The sequence below is a fragment of the Molossus molossus genome, unplaced genomic scaffold (assembly GCF_014108415.1).
Source record: "Molossus molossus isolate mMolMol1 unplaced genomic scaffold, mMolMol1.p scaffold_m16_p_13, whole genome shotgun sequence".
NCBI lineage: Eukaryota > Metazoa > Chordata > Mammalia > Chiroptera > Molossidae > Molossus > Molossus molossus.
This window is the reverse complement of record NW_023425348.1, coordinates 17,323,696-17,342,470: the sequence shown is the minus strand read 5'-3', so window position 1 is coordinate 17,342,470 and position 18,775 is coordinate 17,323,696. Positions and strand designations below refer to the sequence as shown.

Genomic DNA, 18,775 nt, shown 5'->3' with positions numbered 1-18,775 from the left:
AATTGTGATCGTATCTGAAATAGAGTATTTTCAATTCGTAGGTCATAAAGGAAGGGAAACGAGCCTACTGAGGGGAGGCATTAGTAAGATACCAAGCTTCATTCATGCAAGGAGAGATGCAGAAAACTAGACAGATATATACAGTAATATCAGGTCGCAGGTGACAGAAACCTCAAGGTGAAGACAGAAACAGCTTAGGTTAATCACTGATGTTGTCTTTGGCATTTAATTCCCAGTTTCCTATGAATTAACTGTGGCTCTAACACACTGATACGGAATGTCTGCTGATCCTACAGTAGACACATGTTATTAACCACGAAATGCAGGGGTGTCCCAGGACCAGGGAAGGGTGCCTTTCCCTACTTAGCAGCTATGCTGCTGCATGAAGTGCATTTCTTCATGAAACAAAAACAAACCACCATAAGAAAAATGATTTTTTAAATTATTTTATCTCAGCGGCAGAATCACATAGCCGTTTTGATATGATTTCCAGTAGGTCTTAAAATACTGCTTTTTGGGGTTGTAAAAATTTCATTACAGAAACACACAGAACAGACAGGATAAACAGAATCACGTCAGTTTATCAGATGGTTGTTCCAAAGATATTCTTTGCCTTATTTTCTTATAAGACAAGTTTGAAGGATCAAATTGGAAATTCTAGTATTAGCATACAACTACAGTTTGGGAGGAAACAAACCTAAAAGGAGAAGACAAAATCAGTAACTGGGCTCACCGGCAATGCTATGTCTATGGCTGCAGAAGTTCGCGTGTTTGTGGGTAATTTGTATTAGCTAGGAAATTTATAATTTCAGAAAAATCAAAGGAAATCTAAAACTAATTCTTTATAAAAACAAACCCTTCTTCTTCAGCGTCTTTCCCCCTTGAGACACAGTTGCTTTAGGGTCAAAAACTTTCATGCACAACCGTTTGTTACTCATATGAAATATAGAGAGAGAAAATTGGCAAATTTGGTACATGGTTTAAAAAGTGAAACTTTTCAAATTTTATAAAACAATTAAAATAAGCACAGACATTTTTTTAAACTGCCAAATGGTCAAAACTTTATATTGTTTTTAAATCCGAAAGACTAAGGACCGTGGGGAAAGCCACACCTAACACATTGCAGTATTATTGTAACGAAGTAAAAAGCAGGTTAATAGGCACATTAAAGAAAAAAAAATCAAGCAACCAGTTACCTTTAAAAGCTAGAATTGTATTCCAATTTCAACAGAAAATATAACTACTTAAGTGGATGGTATGTTCAAGACGAATGGAAATGATACTACTGATGTAACAATTTATAAAACACCATGAATGAACATGCTCCACAGCGTCTATGTCCAGTGAATTTAAAATTACACATGATTATGTTAAGAATACCATTCACCAAGGACTGTCCCAAAGTATCTTTAAAAAATCTACACTAAAGGTCTGGACAGCGAAAGCAGGGATACACTTTGTTTCTTATAGCGACACCAACCAATACAGCAAATGCACTCACATTTTAGCTACTATTACACTGGTCACAATTCTTAACCTTACAGACTAAAGCTACACTATGTGAAATTACAATACATCTTCTTTCAAACCATTTTTAAAGAAGGGCCTGTCATTTTTTAGAAGTCAAAAATCAGCAGAAAAATGTAACTGATAAATGCAGTCTTTAAAATATTTTGTGGCTAATTATATGCTAATTTTCAAAACACAACAGAATTTTTGGTCCATGAGGCCCTTAAGAAACAAAAGGTAGGTAAGGGATTCCATTTATCAATAGAAATATAAAGTTCATGAGACAATTTTAGTACTTATTAAAATATCTTTTTACAGAATGCTTTTTGTGTGTAGTTAAACAAAAGAAATCTCTCTAATAAATAATGGGTGTGAGCTGGTAAAGCACGTAAGTGAATTAAGATGCTTTAATATGACTGTCTTACAATCTTCTTTTGAAGACCATCAATAAAATATTTTCTTTCATTGTCCACTGAAACATAGTTATCTCTTATATTAGCATGTATCAGGATTTAATGCTTAATATGTCTGTTTTTCTCCCTCTAGGGCAGGGATCAGCAAACTGTGCCCCACAGGCCAGAACTGGCCTGTTGAGTAACTGCCCTGTTTCAGTAACTCAAGTTTTCCTGGCACACAGCCACGCGCATTCCTTTATACATTGTCTGTGGCTAATTCCATGCTATAGGGGCAGAGGTCAGTATTTTTGATAGAGATCATACAATCCTCAAAGCCTGAATTACTTACTCTCTGATCCTTTACAGAAAAGTTTGTTAACCCTTGCCCTAGAGGGTTTCCCAGACCAACCTAAATTAATGCATACTTCTCTACTTTTATTAACACTTGTTCTCTTATTTTAATGCATGTGTACAATTCATGTATTTTATACTTCATTTTATTTGTTGGTATATACCTAGGAAGTCAACATCCTAGCTGAGTCCCCATGTCTAGTATATTTAAAGATTCTGGCTACAGCCTGTTTGACTTCCTGTCACCCTGGGATTCTTCAGGAGCTGGATGATAATAAAATGCACTATCCATACACTAACAGAATGGCCAGAAAACTGCATCTTATTTTATCTTGAATAAGGAAGTTTGATAGCAAAAAGAATAACCAAAGCCAAATACACCTTAGGGTAAATGCCATTCAATGGGGAAAAACAGCTTGATAGTTTTCCACACACACACACACATACACACACACACACACACACACACACACACACACCCAGAGCCATCCTCCTACTTACCACAAACTAATAGCTACAACATAGAGTATCTTTGTTTTATAAATATATTACTGTCTATATACATATAGATACATCCATAAAATACATGTTAAATAATTACCTGTATAATCAATACTACTTTAAGTTTTGTGTGTGTGTGTGTGTTAAAGTTACACATTCTATTAAATTTATCAAAAAAATTCTTTAAAAATACCAGGAATAAAACCAGTGAAGAGTTGCTTTCCATTCAAGTGTTTCTAAATCTTATCATTGGTCATCCAGACTCCAGACTTGGACATATACAACTCAAAGAAACATAGTTCAACTAAGGAAAAGTTAGCCATCAAAAGCATAACCCCCTCCCATTGTTAATACTTCATAACAAATATGTATGCATGTATATATATATATGTATATGTATATATATATATATACACAGTCTTTTTAGTTATATTACATATGCTTATAAATGAATTTTCATAAAAACACAAAGTTCTAGTTTCTACCAGTATCAAATATTTTATACTGGTTTGCATTTTTTTCAAATGTTCAGGTCAATGACAAACTCTATCAGGATACAGAGATCATAAAAAGGAGACTGAAAACTTACATATCACATGCAAGAAAGGAGGAAATACTAAGGGCCAGTATTTGGCCAGTTGGGTATTATTCCCTCTGTACTAAGACACAGAGACAATGAACTGGTTAATTACTGTGTAAAGTACAGTCAACTCTCAATTATTCAGGGGCAGAATACTCCAATCGGAATCTCTTCTCCTGGTAGCTTGACTACTTACTAACACACCTCTTATTTATTAGCAAGTCTGGTAAAAGATATGATTAGGGTGAAAGTTTTGGCTAAATTAAAGGTTTGGAGTCAGCTAGGGATTTAATTTAATGATAGATTCTTTTACTTATTGCTTTAGATAATTAAGAATTTGCTATATATAAAGTCTGCTAAATATCTGATTCTTAAGCTCTGAAAGCAACACTGGTGCTTAAAAAAAGGGGGGGGGGACACTAAGAAAATGGCTCTTGACCTAAGAAAATGGCTCTCTCTTAACTTAAAATCACACTGAAGGACTTCAGTGTGGGAAGTTCAGAGCGCTTCCCTTCAATAGGTGTGGCAAGCCACACTGTTTTCCATAGTCTAAAATCCATGAAGCAATGACAAATTGTTAGCTAAAAACATTAAGATAAAATTAAAAGTGTGATATACACTTTGCCTAAAATCTCTAAAATATTGGCAGAATCTCCAATTAAGACACTAAAATTAAGAAAATGAAAGCAAAACCTACATGTAAAATTTAAAAGTGATTTCACGCTTTAAAAAAGGCTTAGAATATGACTAAAAGGTACTACACATTTGTAACCCTATTTTTGGCACTGGTTTTGCCTCTACATTTAAGCTTGTTCTACAGATAGTGACCCACAACACCACGGAGAACAGTTCCACAAATGAGTGGGTTGCTCTCAGACCCACTCAGCACGGTTTGTGTGGCATCACCCGTAATCTTTCCAGGTACAGACGAGAGCCACACTCACCTCAAAAACAACAGCAATAATTGTATAGAACACCACTTTCCTGAATTAAGTTTGCTGAACACGGTTCAGATTATTGGATATGTCAATATGCACAATGCCTTTTAGAAGCATTTACTGTATACCCAAATCCTACTTCATGCAACACACAGTGCCACATAAGTAGTGAAAATGTTATCCTAGTCAAAGGTGCTTGGACATTATTTTCAGGCAGCATTTTACCTTTATTTTAAGTTCACACTAGATATGTTTTAGGAGAAAGTAAATGCCAATATTTATTTAATATATTTTAATATATTATATAAAACTAGGACAGACACTTTTATTTACCTAAATTATTACTTTAATTTTCTACCTTATTCTAGACCTCAATTTTACTTAAAAAATTTGTATTTAAATAAGGGATAAAATGTTGCCCAAAAGTCTAATTATAGTTACACATTTGTGTTTTAACTAGATCTACAAATCAAAATAGCTCTTATAGTTAAAAAGATACAATTTGTATCAACAGTAAAAGGTACTTTCTGGTTTTTCAGGGCTTTACTTCAAACTGTATCATATGGAATAATCAGAATAACCAGGGCATCTTGGCAGACTATAGAAACAGATCAATATGAGTCTGTTACTCTAAGTAAAATTCAAAAACTGGAGGCAACAGGGAAGTCATGTCAATCACACAACTGTCTGCCCCTGATTGCAATATCTATCTTCTAACCAATAAAAATGAATTAGCATCTAGCAAAACCCATGACTTTGAAACCAGAAATATCCCTTACTAATACTAAAACAGACTTTAGTCTGTATCTAAAACTACACTATTTGTGGCAAGAATCTGGCCTTAATAATATAACAGGCTCCCCATAAAACAACCTTCAGGAAAATGGAAAATATACAGTATCTTACAAAAATTTTAAGTTACCATTTACAACTCCTCCCTCGCCATTCCCATAGTGCAGCATCAATAAACGTTGCATATCCTGAACACATAAAACCACCTCAGGCCAATCTTGATAAACAGCAGGAAAGCTAAAGAGTATATTAAATATAAAAGTTGCATTGAGAATAATTAGATTCATTAAAAACAGGCAAGTACTGCGAAAGGGTTATTTTATCCAGTATGTTGTGCCCCCAAACAAAAGACAAACACATTGAAAACATAGGTCAATGGAAATCAAGGAATTCCATTCCACTACCTAGAAGCACATCATAGTTGGATAGCAAAGCTCTAAACTGTAACAGTTATGGCTTCTGCCTTATTCGTAAGAAAAAAATGGAAACAATTTTTTCCATTGATTGCATCGGCTTTCCTTTAAATCCACTATATTAAATTAACTAATTACTTGACAGTAAATCCAAACAAAAATAAAACATTAAAAAGTGCCATATTGTAAATCATTCTATTATGTTACCCATTTCAACATAAACTGGTAACTTACATTTGTTTAAAATATAGAGTCAGTGCTGTAGTATATCTTTGTTTCTATAAATAATGATTATAGCACAAAGAAGCCCACTTTCCCCAAATAAAAATAACTTAAAAAGCTGTAAAAGATTCCAATTAAGCTTGGCTTGAAAAAATAGTTTGCTAGGTCTAGTCAAATGTTCGACATTCTGAAGGTATTGTAATTGCTTGCAATTGATAGAGAAACACCAAGTAATAAAACATGAAATAAGGATAAAAAGTGCTGCATATAAACCCCTGATGCACCAAAGATTAATATCAAAGATCACAAATACATCTAATAAATCAAACTGGAACAATGTCCAGTCAAGGATATAGCTTTAAAAAGGAAATGTTAAAAAAAAGTTTAAATGTAAAGCAATCCTGTGATACTTCCACTATGTGGGGCTATACATACAGATTCCATGATAATAGTATTTCACATAAATGGATACTATATAACCTCCTTGCTGAGAAGGAGATCACATGTGCTATTGTAGCAAACCTCCCTCAGCATTTGAGCTGAACAAAAAACTACTAAACACCACAAAGATGCATCATCTTTCAATAACCCAGCTGTGATTTCTCCACTAAAATGGCTGCAGCTAGCTGCTGGGCGTCTGTCATGTGAGGGTTCCTTTTCATGACAATTCTCACAAGGTCAGGTGGGAAGATGTTACACAAGTTGATATAAATCTTCTCTCGGTTGTCTTGGTATCTTGGAGGATCCTGTGGCAGCCCACAGTACGGTATTCGCCACGTCGGCTCCTGCTGCTCAGGCAGGCTCTGGAAGGTGAACTGCTCATAACACGGCTGTGTGGAGTTGTCAGGCAGCGAATAAGTCTGCCGATAGCCATATGCATCAATCCCATATCCCTGCCTGTCCCAACTTCCCAGCCCTTCCTGGTGGGAGTAAGGCTTTCTTTGTCTTGAAGGAGAACTGTCATACAGCCGAGAGTCAGAAATGCTGTCTATCCTTGTGGCCACTAAGGACCGCCCTAGGTGTGGTGCCTTAGAGTGTGCTGAACTTGGAGGAGAGGGGTAGTCGCTAGGACAACTGGACCGGGCTCCCACAGCTGGGTGCTGCAGGTGCACAGCCAGATGTGGAAGAGGAGGCTTATGATGGTACTTTGGTTCTTCATGACTGTAACTTTGTACTCTGGTTAAGGGGTCATGGAAATTCTGCAGGAAGGGTTGAGAATTAAGGCGGCTGTGAGGGTACATGTGTTGACACTTTAAATTCTCTTCTAGTTGTGGGTCAGGAGAACTGACGTAGGACCGGTCATTATAGCCCACATATGAGTCACTGCTCCCACAGCTCATGCTCCCTTCACTGCTGCAGTCAGAAGCTACAGAACTTATCCTGTAATCTGTGTCCAAGGAAAAACGCCTTTCAGGACTTCGTGGGCCTGAGATGCTCAGATTTGAATATGCATTCAACATGGAATAATACCCAATGTCAACAGGTGAGTCACATTTGGGATACTGTTCATAAGGCATTGGCGTGCCGTGATTTTTGGTTGCCATCATCATTGGAGGATACTGTCCCTGTGGTCTTTGATCCTGAGGTGGGAAATGAACTCCAGATGGAAGGCCATTGCTTAACGAAGCAGTGCTTTGGGGTTTTGCAGTAGAAGCAGCCGGTATACTAACTAAGGAGGGTACAGACCTGGTCTCCAATTTGTTTTTGGTGGGAAGCTTTTCCTCTAGGTCTTGGTAGACTTGAGTCCTGATGCTGGGATCCGACTGCCTCTTTGGAGCACCTCGCTTGACGTCAGAAGTGCTGTCAGCCTTGGTGTTGCAGGGCACGCTGTTGCTTTTCACCAGACCTCCTTCGTTTGCAGTTTTGGCAGCTGTATTTCTCGACATGGCACGAAGTTCATCAGCCACTGACCGCTGAGGCTGGCTGCCCCTCTCTGGATGATAATATTTGCACTTGTGTCCATAGGTACACTTCTTTCCTGTGGAGAGGAAAGTTCATTAGGCAAAGGAGCAGTCCAGCAGAGCCGGAAACCCAGTTTGGCACTACCACTTTGACTTGTGAAAGAAACAAAGGCAGAAATGGGAGCCACAATGAGTGTTACTCTCCTTACTTTTGAGAAACACCACCTTTCAGTTTCCCATCCTCAGTGCTATTAACACATTACGTACCGCATAGAGATCTCTAAGACATACGCCAGAGACTGCACGTTTTTGGGCAAACTGCACATTAGGTTCTGAGCTGCACTCATTTGAACCAGCAGATATCCATTCCCTAGCTACTTCAAGAATATAGAACAGTGTGCTGTTTTTCGAACTTCAACCCTCAGGGCAAAGAGTCACAAATACAATAACCCTATATTACCGAGTTTCAAAAACTGAAATAGCTGATGCAAGTGCAAACCCGAGTTAACTCGTGTGCGGTCTGCAACGTTTGGGCAGGAAAACACGAGTTAACTCCTGAGTGGTCAAAAATGTGTTAACAGCACTAAGAAAGATGGACAAATGATTTATAAGCTCCTCCAGAGTTTTTTGGCTAATACCCTGTGTCCTCAACTCTTACCTATTCTCTTCTAGTATGATTTTATAATCATGCAGGACATTCTGTTTAGAAAAGCAAAGTGTTGCTGTAATGTGATAAAGCCACATGAACCTGATGTGTATCTAGGTACATGAACCCCACATTTTTATCTACCTGAAAACTTTATGTAGAATTAACCGAGCTTCTGGAACCATGTTTTAATTCAGGGAAATGCATTTGCACTGAACTCAAATAGATACAAATAATTAGTTTTTCATGGTTAGGATGTTTTCTTAAATTTAATTACAATCAAACTACATGCTATGCCATCCAAAATTAAAAATGTCTATTAACAAAAATTTAACAACATATTGTGTTCTAAAGGCATATATTAAATACTCATAAAGAAAGGTACCATATGGACAAGGCTGCTTTTTGTGTTCAGGGACAATAGGTTTCTTCCTCAGAAAATTATCCAGGCTTGGGCCGTGTCTGCCAAGAGGGTCATCAGGGGGCATGAACCTGTCATGAAGAAAATACATAATTATACATAAGTAGAAAGTTGATCATTTAATTCTAAAGACAGTGTAAGATTTATTACTCTTTTTTTTTTCAGTTTTAATCCAAGTACTTTGATTCAACATTTACAAGATACAAATCTTAGTTTACAACGTTCTCTTTTCTTGATAAAAACAAAATTAAAATGTTTCAATCTGAACTCTTATTTGTTTTGATTCAAATAACTTTTGAGTCTAGCATGCTCTAATTATTTCTTCCTCTCAGTCTTGGGATTTTTGTAAAGATTTTACAAAACAATCACAGTGACGTTTTAGGAGAATTTTATGAACATTAATATTGTGAAGCTGTATGAACCAGACGGGGAGTGACGAGGAGCAGCTGAGGAAGAGACGGGTCATGTACTATAAACTGACAAGAGGACCGTGACTAACCCACACCGAGCACATGTCAGGATCCGTGCACGTTACCTCGTTTCCCTGATGTGATCCCTGCAGCATCAGCTCTGCTTTTGCAGGTGAATACACTTTTCTAATTAGGCTTAGATAAATGAAGTTATTTTTATCTAAGTTCACATGGCATAGTCAAGATGTCTAACTCTACAGTCCATTCTCTTCCCTCTCTACTAAGGTGCTTCTCAGAGAAAATGTCTTAAGGAAATACACCTATTATTTTGGATTGATTGTCCAATGGAAGCAAGAATTCATGGTGTGCATGATGAAAAACAGTTATGATTGAAAAGTCCTGCTACTAGTTTTGTCACTGTTTGAGCTTGAAATAAGCCAAGTATTTACCAATAAAATGTGAATAACGTATGAACTTAGTCAGCATGGCGGAGAAATAACACTTAGCAAATACAGTGTTTAATATTAATGTGAAAATATGGCAACATTAAAAGTTTAAAAATAGAACACAGTCACTCAGGCCTACAATCTTAATGCAATTAATTTCCACTTATGTGTTAAATTTTAGTCATTTTTCCGTATGCTTACACCATTTTACAAACATAAATCTTATGCTTTGTCTTTTTAACATATTTTTCAATGTTTCTAAATAGCTTTTCATAATTATAATTCGGGAAAGAAGAATTACTTCTAACTAAGTGGTTTTACTTACTTGTCATTGACAAATGAATACATTAATAATCGCTCATCTATGAACTTCTTCCATTCTGGTTTTTCATTAGCCAAATCCCTGTAGTTGTCATTGGATACAATTATACCGTCGGACTCAAAAGCCAGCTTCACGATGAACCTGTCGTCATAGCACACCACTCGCCTGCCCTGGACTCGCCGGGACGGTGTGAACACCAGGATTTTCTCCTTCTCTAATTTACGAAGAATTTCTTGATCTACAGGGTAGAATTTCAGAAATAAACACATGTAACATGTGAAGCGACTTCCATACAATGTGAGCTTTCAAAAGATAAACTGGATACTTGTAATCATTTAATTAGGGGTTATGATGTACAGTACATGGATATAGCAAGTTTGTAACTCCCAGTACTTTTCCCTGCAGGATTTCCAATAACAAAAGCTTTAAAAATAGCTGGCCCAAAATGAACTTAAAAAAACAAAAAGTTTAAAACTTCAGAAACGTTTAAAAGTTAAAAAAAAATTAGAAGCATAAAACTTAAACATGACTGAGCAACTTGTGAATTACTAGAATTATTAATAAAAAAAATTTTTTTTCTTTATTGATCTTTAGAGAGAGAGGAAGGGAGAGGGAGCGGGAAATAGAAACATCGATGAGAGAGAACATCGATTGGCCGCCTCCTGCATGCCCCCACTGGGGATGGGGCCCACAACCTGGGCATGTGCCCTGACCAGGAATCGAACCAGTGACTCTTGGTGCATGGGTCGACGCTTAACCACTGAGCCACATTGGCTGGACCAGAGTTACTAATTTTTTAAATCTCTGTCTCTTCAGTGGACAACCACTCTATGTTATATACTATGCTAAGTGTTAATGGCCACCAAGATTAAGAATGGCCTCTTCTCAGGGAGGTCTCAGGTACTGGATCGAATAACATATAAGCTAAGTAAGCAAGGATTGTAATTGCCACAACGGCAGTGTGAATAAGGTACAAGGGAAATGGGGATGGAAAAGCGATATGGGTCAACCAGCTCTAATACTGGCATATGGATTTAATGATGTTCTGGATCAAGTTCCAAAGTTAATTGAGACTAGAACTTTGGTTTAGAAAAGCAGCAGAGAAGTGGAAGAAATGTGGATCTTGAGATCAGCAAGTCATGGACAAATCCCAGCTTCTGCTACTTCATGGAGATGGAGATCAGTCCTGCAGAGCCTACTTCTTCATGTCCTCAAATGCTGCTGATGGGCTCTGAGGAGTCAATGAGCTATGAAGTGTAACAGCATTTAGCACAGTGCCTGAAAGGCTCTCAATAAACAGTGTTCTTCTACTTAATTTGATTTAATAGATGTATGTAACTGTTGATCTCTTTTAAACACAGAAAACTAATACAAAATTAAAAGCCCTGCCTCAACTATAGAATCTGTTACCTTATAATTATTTTGTGTGTGTTCCCCTGATAAACATTTAAAAAATACGTTTCTATTTGTTTTAGAGAAAGGAAGAGAAGAGAGAGAGGGAGAGAGAGGGAGGGAGGGGGAGAGCGAGAGAGCGAGAGAGCGAGAGAGTGAGAGAGCGAGAGAGCGAGAGAGAGAGAGAGAGAGAGAGAGAGAGAGAGAAAGAAAAACATCAATTGACTGACTCCTGCATACCCCCTACTGGGGATCAAGCTCACAACCAGGGCATGTGCCCTCACTGGGAATTCAACTGGTGACCTCCTGGTGCATGGGGTGATGCTCAACCAACTGAGCCACCCCGGCTGGGCTCCCCCGATAACCATTTTAAGGAAGGTCTCATTTTTCTTTGTTTCCATCAGCACATCAGCAGATACTCAATCAAGGTCTACAAATGAGTATGTGAGCTACTTAACCATGAACACTCAGAGATCTTCCAATTTATTTACTGTCTGTGTTCATGAATCATCCATGGTACTTTATCTGGGGAAGTGTTTAGTCATACATAATATGCCTGCATCCTCACCAAAATGAAAGAAAAGTGTGATGGCCTAACAGTCATCATCATCTTGCTTATTTTGCATTTCCTTAACTGTTAATGAGAAGAACAGGACACTCATTAGGATGAAATTAGTGATAACTAATTAGATGACAGTTAGAATAAGCAATTCAAACTTAAATAAATATGGGTTCAGTACAGCTAGTAAGTTAATGGAATCTCTAGTTCCTAGCACAGTACCTGATACATAGCTGAATACTTGCTTGTTAAGTATTTGATAAATCAACGGAAGACTGGCAAAATGCTGGTCTGAATCTATATCTGAGAACTTTAAAATATTTCTTACCAAGTTTCTTTTTTTTTGATACAGTGAAAAAAATACGAGACTATTCAATTTCCCAGTTATTATCTGGTTGAGGGTTTTAGTCAGGAGATGATTATCCTGGGGGAGAAAATACTTAACCTCTGACAGTGCCTGTATGAATTTCAGAGTGAGCTGCATGCTGATGGGTTCTGGGTGCATCATGCTGGTATTTCAAAAATTAAACTCAGCTGCAATCCACACTGTATTATCATTTTCCCTTCTTGATCTCATATTCTTTCATGCTCAAGAAGCTTGCAGTCATTTTCATGTTTAAATATTGTTTGTTTTTTCGGTTCAATTACAGTTAATATTTGGGCATATTTCCTTCTAGTCATTTTCTGTGTATTTTTTTCTCTCCATTGTTTATTTATATATGTACATTTGTATGTACATGTGTGTATATATACACACACATGCAATAATAAAACCTGACTTTTACGTAGAAGAGAACTTCCTTGGGTCATTAAAAATTCTGCCTAATATTCTAATATATATTCTATCCTATCAATATATACCGATTTATTGAACCATTCTTTTGAAGAATGTATGGTTTGCTTCCATTTTGTTTTCTATTATAAGTAATATTGCACTGAAATGTCTCTGTGGTTAGAAATCTTTGTGTGGACCTCTTATTTTCTGGGGAATTATTCATAGAAGGAGAAATAGTAGATCCAAGAGTAGTAACATTTTAAGACCAAACTTTTCTAGAAAGGTTGTAACAATTTGTTTCCACAGCACTGTAGGAATAGTAACTCCCTCAAGACACTGAGTATTATCCATTTTTTTAATCTCTGCAAATTTGATGGGTGAAAAACAAGATGTTGAAATTTACATTTCTTTATTATTATTATTTTTTAATCCTCACCCAAGGATGTTTTTCTATTTATTTTCAGGTAGATTGGGAGGAAGAGAGGGAGAGAGAGAGGAAACATCAACTGGTTGCCTCCTACATGACCCCAACCAGGGCCGGGGACGAACTGCAACTGAGGTCATGTGGCCTTGACCAGAATCAAACCCATGCCTCATTGGTCCACAGGCCAACACTCTAACCACTCAGCAAAACCAGCCAGGGCTACATTTCTTAAATTGCTAATTTGTTGAATGCTTTTTTTTCTCATCTGGCACATGTATTCTTCTGCAAGCTGTCTATTCCTGCCATGTCACCATTTATATATTGGGGAAAACTGTGTGTTTGTTTTATCAATGTGTATGAATTCCTTATATGTTAAGGATGTAAATTCCGTGTTTATTGCTTATATTTTTTTCTTAGGCAAATAAGAAGATTTCTCATTTTTAAGAAAGTTTCCCCAAATACAGAAGTTTAAATTTTGATGCAATGAAATCTCTTTTCATTTGTAATTTCTTTAAAAAAATTTAAATTTAGATAGTTCTTCTCAGCTATTCAAAGACTATTTATAGTCTCTAATGGTTTAATTTTTGATAATTAATTCTTCAACCATCTGGAATTAACTGTTATATGATGTAAGATAAGGATCTAAATATGTATATTTTCCTCAAAGAGTTATCCAATGTCTTGATACTACTGGCTGAATTGTGCCTGCTTCTCCCACTTCACAGTTTATCTAGGCTACAGTATGATTCCATGCTCTGGACTCCACCATAACTTGCCTATCTATTCTTATGCTAGTTTGATAATGATTTAATGATTATAGATAAAAATAAAGTTTAAAAATAGGACTTCAGGTACATGGTAAGTGGTTTCTCCATTTGTTTTTTATTTTAAAGTGTATTTCTTCACACAATTTCTCAGTTTTTGCTAATGTTGGAGGTAGATAAAGGGGTGAGAATCATTAAATTTGAGCAAAATGTTTAGCAACAATAATCAGCAGGCACAGAGGACATTTTTGTCTGAAATGCACACATTTAAAATTACAAAATAATGCAAAATACAGATATTTTATTAGGATAGAGTCATTCCTTTCTACGTGGCATCAGACAGCACATCCTGAGTCTCTCAGTTCTTTTTTGACCTGCAGTCACTATAATTTGAATGCCACCTAGTTTAATCTTTATAGCAGATGAGAAAATTGGGGTCCAGTGGGGTTCGGTATTGCTCAAGTCCTGTGGCTAGTAAATGGCAAAGGCAGAGTTTGAATCCAGGTCCCCTTACACCTAGCATGTCTCTAAATGTCAGAATTTCACAAAATCTGAAGTAAAATGTTTCCAAATTAAAAAACAAACATACAAACAAAAACAAAAAATGGCTTATGCAGCAAGGATTACTGTTTAGTTAACAGAATCAGATAGTTTTAAACTTGAAGACAACTTCAATGTTCCCCCCGAGACAATGTGGCAATCACACAGGGTGAGCAGACAGACAGATTCATGTGGTGCTCAGTGGAATAGTGGGTAGTGCCCGACACCTGGGTGGGTGTGCTTACCTGTAATGAGGGCATCAGGCCGGGACTGCTCTTTTCTCCAAGCAGGAACAAAAGCTGTGACATCTTTGTGACCTCTTTCCAAAAACCAATCCACTGCCAATTTTATTCCTCGGCAGGAAAAGACTTCTTTGTTTCCATGGCTGAAAGATTATTTTAGAACACTTACACTACAACAAAACCTAAATTTAACTTAATTCAAATTTGTATACAGGAATGATCACAATTACAACAGTAATGAAAGATTTTAAATTTAAGATGGAGTTAAATAGCTCAGAGAAACATTAAGACAACTTAGAACTTGAAAATCTGTGAGGAAAAAAATAAGAACATTGGGATGATTATTGTATGGAGAATAAAGAAAAGTAAGTTTCAAATATAAAGTTGTAAAGGGTAACTAGTCAGAAAGATAAGAAGGAGGTCTCAAACACAGCAAGAGTAATTTTAGTCAAATGCAAAAGAGAGGTCACAGCAAAACATCTATAAAAACAGGAATCTATAAAATATAGGAATACCTATTCGTTTTTAAAAACTTCCATCTCAAGATTTCACACTGGTATAACTCAGTACAATTAAGCAGTGCACAAAATTTATAAGGTGACCATGTAAAACAATGTACATATGCACTAAAAGGAAAAATGTGTTCCCAGTGCTTAATCTCATACCAGAAACACTTTCCAAGTCCTTCAGTGAAAAGACACCTGGTTTCTGTTTAGCATTACTGTGCTAGACAGGGATCAATGATGACATGAGGGCATTCAAAGCAGGATCAGCAGTTTCAGTGCCTAAAAGAAAATGCCCAACTAAGTGTATAGTTATTCAACGAGTATTCATGTAGCACCAGGCTCTGCTTATGCACTACAACCTAATAACTCAAAACAACACTTCTGGTGTTTATAAAAATGCCTCCTGCTTTGAATGTTTGAATGCAATAACTGCATTCTTTAAAAAAATTCTTTCTTTCTTTCTTTCTTTCTTTCTTTCTTTCTTTCTTTCTTTCTTTCTTTCTTTTTCTTTCTTTCTTGTTGACACTGCATTCTTTTACAATTTGAGCTCTGAAGGCTCTGTTTCTTATCTGTAATGGAGACAGATATTCTTTACTTCTTCCAGCTAAGGAAGGCTAATGAAACAGGTAGATAAATGCTTCACTAACTTTAAGCACAAATTGCACATTAGGTATATTAGTCTGTTGTTATAGTGGCCCCCTGGGGAGCACTGGAACCATCTAAATATGGCTAATCATTTTAAAACAAAAAAAAATAGACCACCTTGTTTTATAGATACTGAAAGCTATAAATGCAAACCAGTGACTTTATGGTTCCACATAGCCATCTTCATGATCCAGGGCATGGTCAGAGGTGAAATCAGATGTACTGGAAGTTTCAGAGAATGGAATACAGGACGGGGGAGTCTGAAGTCACATTTTCTAGGTAAGAAGGCCTCACTAATGCCCTAGCAAATGATACAAAGTGATACTAGGCTTCAGGGAAAATATTTATATTTAATCAGTCTTCTGAAAAGCTGTAGAAAATGATGGTACCATCTTTTGAAAGAATATATATACTAATTATTCCTAAATACAAAATCTCAACTTACTAAAACCAAACTATTTTATTTTGCATGAATGCGCTGAAACCTAAGTGTGTGATTACTTGCTAGTCATTATGGCATTTCCTTGACTCAGATTTGAGCATTAACTGCTCTGGCTCTGAGACAACTAGAAGCACTTTCTTCCCAGTGACTTCCTTTGGTCAGGGCAACTGTCATATTTACTGTGGGAAGAGAAGATTCCATCTTCTGATTAAATAACTTTCATAAAATGTGGGTAAAAAGCAAACACGAGACAAAGATTCTATACATGCTGAAAAGGATATTGTACTATGTAATGCTAACAATAAAAGTTGATCTCATACCCACCCCTGGAGAAAACAAGCCGGAGGATGAAAGGTGCCACACTGTGAATGGTAAATGGAAACATAGAGCCTGCGTTTCTGGGCAGATGGACCCACATCTCTCTCTGATCTTGTTATTAGAGAAAAAAAGACCCTCCCTCATTTGTTTAAGGAACTGTAGTCAGTTTTTCTGTTACTTGCAGCTACACACATCCTTAACTGCTACACTGGTCAAACCATACACCGAATACACTGACAAAGCTGTACTAATATCAGAAAAAGAATTTCAAGGCAAAAAATTAATAGCAATAAAAAGTTATAACAGTAATAAAGGAACAATTCACAAGGAAGCTATAATAATTATGAACTCAGTCTCCATATGAACAATGCAGAAGACCACAGGATTACTTGAAGAAATGAACAAATCCACAAGCACACAATGCACAAATGAAGCAGAAAACCCTTAGTGAGACTGCAGACTGGACAATCAATTACAAGCCTGATCTAATGGACGTGTGTGCACAAAATAAGTGAAGAGAAAATCTTTTCAGGAACACAGAAAAGATTGATGAAATGAGCTGTGTACCAGTCACAGAACAGATTTCAATGGACATCAAGCATCTGTATCACACAGATAATATATTTTGATAGTGTTATTACATTGACAATACAAAAGGTTCTAGTTTAAAATTAGTATTGCTATTCACCAGCAAATCAATTAAAATTTTAATTTAAAAATAATTCTATTTGTAACAGTAACAAAAACTACACAAATCTAAAGCAGAAAAGAAAGGCGGGAGATTTACAGGGAAAATGCAAACTGAAAAGCTGCAGTGAAGGGAAGGAGAAGACCTAAGCAAAAGGAGCGATGCTCCATCTCTGTGGGTGGTTAAGACTCAATTTATGAAGACAGCAGTTCTCCAATTAATCTATATGCACTGCAATTACAATAAAAATCCTCAAAGGGTTTTTTAAGAAACTTGAGAAGTTGATCCTAGAATTAACATGGAAAACAAAAGGCCAAGAAGAGTTAAGCAATTCTGAAGAACAAAAGAGGAGGAACTTCCTCACTAGCTGTCAGTACTTAGTGTGAGACTACAGAAATCCAATCACTGTTGTATTGGTATAGGCAAAGATTAAAAAAACACACACACACAGAAAACTTGAAACAGAAAAGTGAGCATAAGGTGACACACACTTATATAAACGATAAAAGTGACATTACAAATCAATGAAGAAAACCATTCAACAAATAGTACTAGGGCATTTAGATATTTATATGGGAAAAATAAAATTGAATTTTTATCTCAAACCATGCACAAAAATAAACTGTAGATAAATCAAAGATTTAAATATGAAAAGAAATATTGTAAAACTTTTAAAAGAAATTGAGATATTTACATCAGACTAGGAAAATACTTCTTAAAGAAGACATGCACCAGATGCTATATCAAGGAAAAGGCTGATACATTTGGGCACATGAAACTTTATGCAAAAGACTTCACAAACAAAATAAAAATGCACAGACTCGGAGAAGGTATTTCCAACAAATAGGACTGACCGAAAGGCTAGTACTCAGAATATATAACGTACTCCAAACACTGAGCAGAGTAACCAGCTTTTTTGAAAAACAAAAGATATGAACAGTGAATTCACAGAAGAGGAAACCCAAGTGACCAACAAACATGAAAAGATGCTCAATAGTGAAGAAATGCAAATTAAAGCCAAAATGAGACACGACTTCATACTCGATAGATTGAAAAAAATAAAGTCTGCAAACACCAGATGTTGCCAAGGATGTGTGAAAGTAAGAACTCATATATTACAGGTGGGAGTGTGAATTGGGATAACAATTCAGGAGAACAATTTGGCAATACTTGATAAAGTCGAAGGCGTGTTTTCTCTAAAACACAGTATTCTACATTTAAGTACAGTAAAAGCGAACAGTAACTTGGAAAGATTTAATGCAATTAGCAGTTGGCTTCCATCCTTGGCCCAGCCTCAGATCTCACATGGGGGCAGGCTAATGTCTTGTCTCCTAGAAGGAGAGGAAAGGCAGACAAGTGGGGATGTGCAGGGTGGGTGCCTGAGTCTCCAATACTTTACCAGCCAGTCTTCCCCTGACGATGCCAAAGAAATGAATGCTGACTAGGAAATCCCTGGAAGGGTGGCTATTGCTTTAGACTTCTTTGTCAGCCAAGGCCCAGAATCATCCCTAGTAACAGTAAAGCCTGAGCAGACAATGACCAACTGGGTTCAAACTGCAGATGGGACTTGCATAGACTAGGAGAGGTTGTGGGAGACTGAATTTAATCTAATCTTACTGAGTGAAGCATGCTA

The 18,775-nt window shown here is 36.6% G+C and overlaps 1 protein-coding gene across 1 annotated transcript in view; it reads right to left on the bottom strand.

The window, feature by feature from the left end:
- Positions 1 to 1,031: 1,031 nt before the first annotated feature.
- Positions 1,032 to 18,775, bottom strand: part of ZC3H12C (zinc finger CCCH-type containing 12C) — a 65,829-nt gene continuing 48,085 nt past the window's right edge. Inside the window, exons 3-6 of the mRNA XM_036259478.1 lie at positions 14,547 to 14,686; positions 9,851 to 10,085; positions 8,634 to 8,740; positions 1,032 to 7,679 (exon numbers count right to left, since the gene is read on the bottom strand). Of these exons, the coding sequence (XP_036115371.1) occupies positions 6,283 to 7,679; positions 8,634 to 8,740; positions 9,851 to 10,085; positions 14,547 to 14,686 (1,879 nt within the window). The 3' untranslated portion in view covers positions 1,032 to 6,282. The remainder of the gene's footprint in view (positions 7,680 to 8,633; positions 8,741 to 9,850; positions 10,086 to 14,546; positions 14,687 to 18,775) is intronic.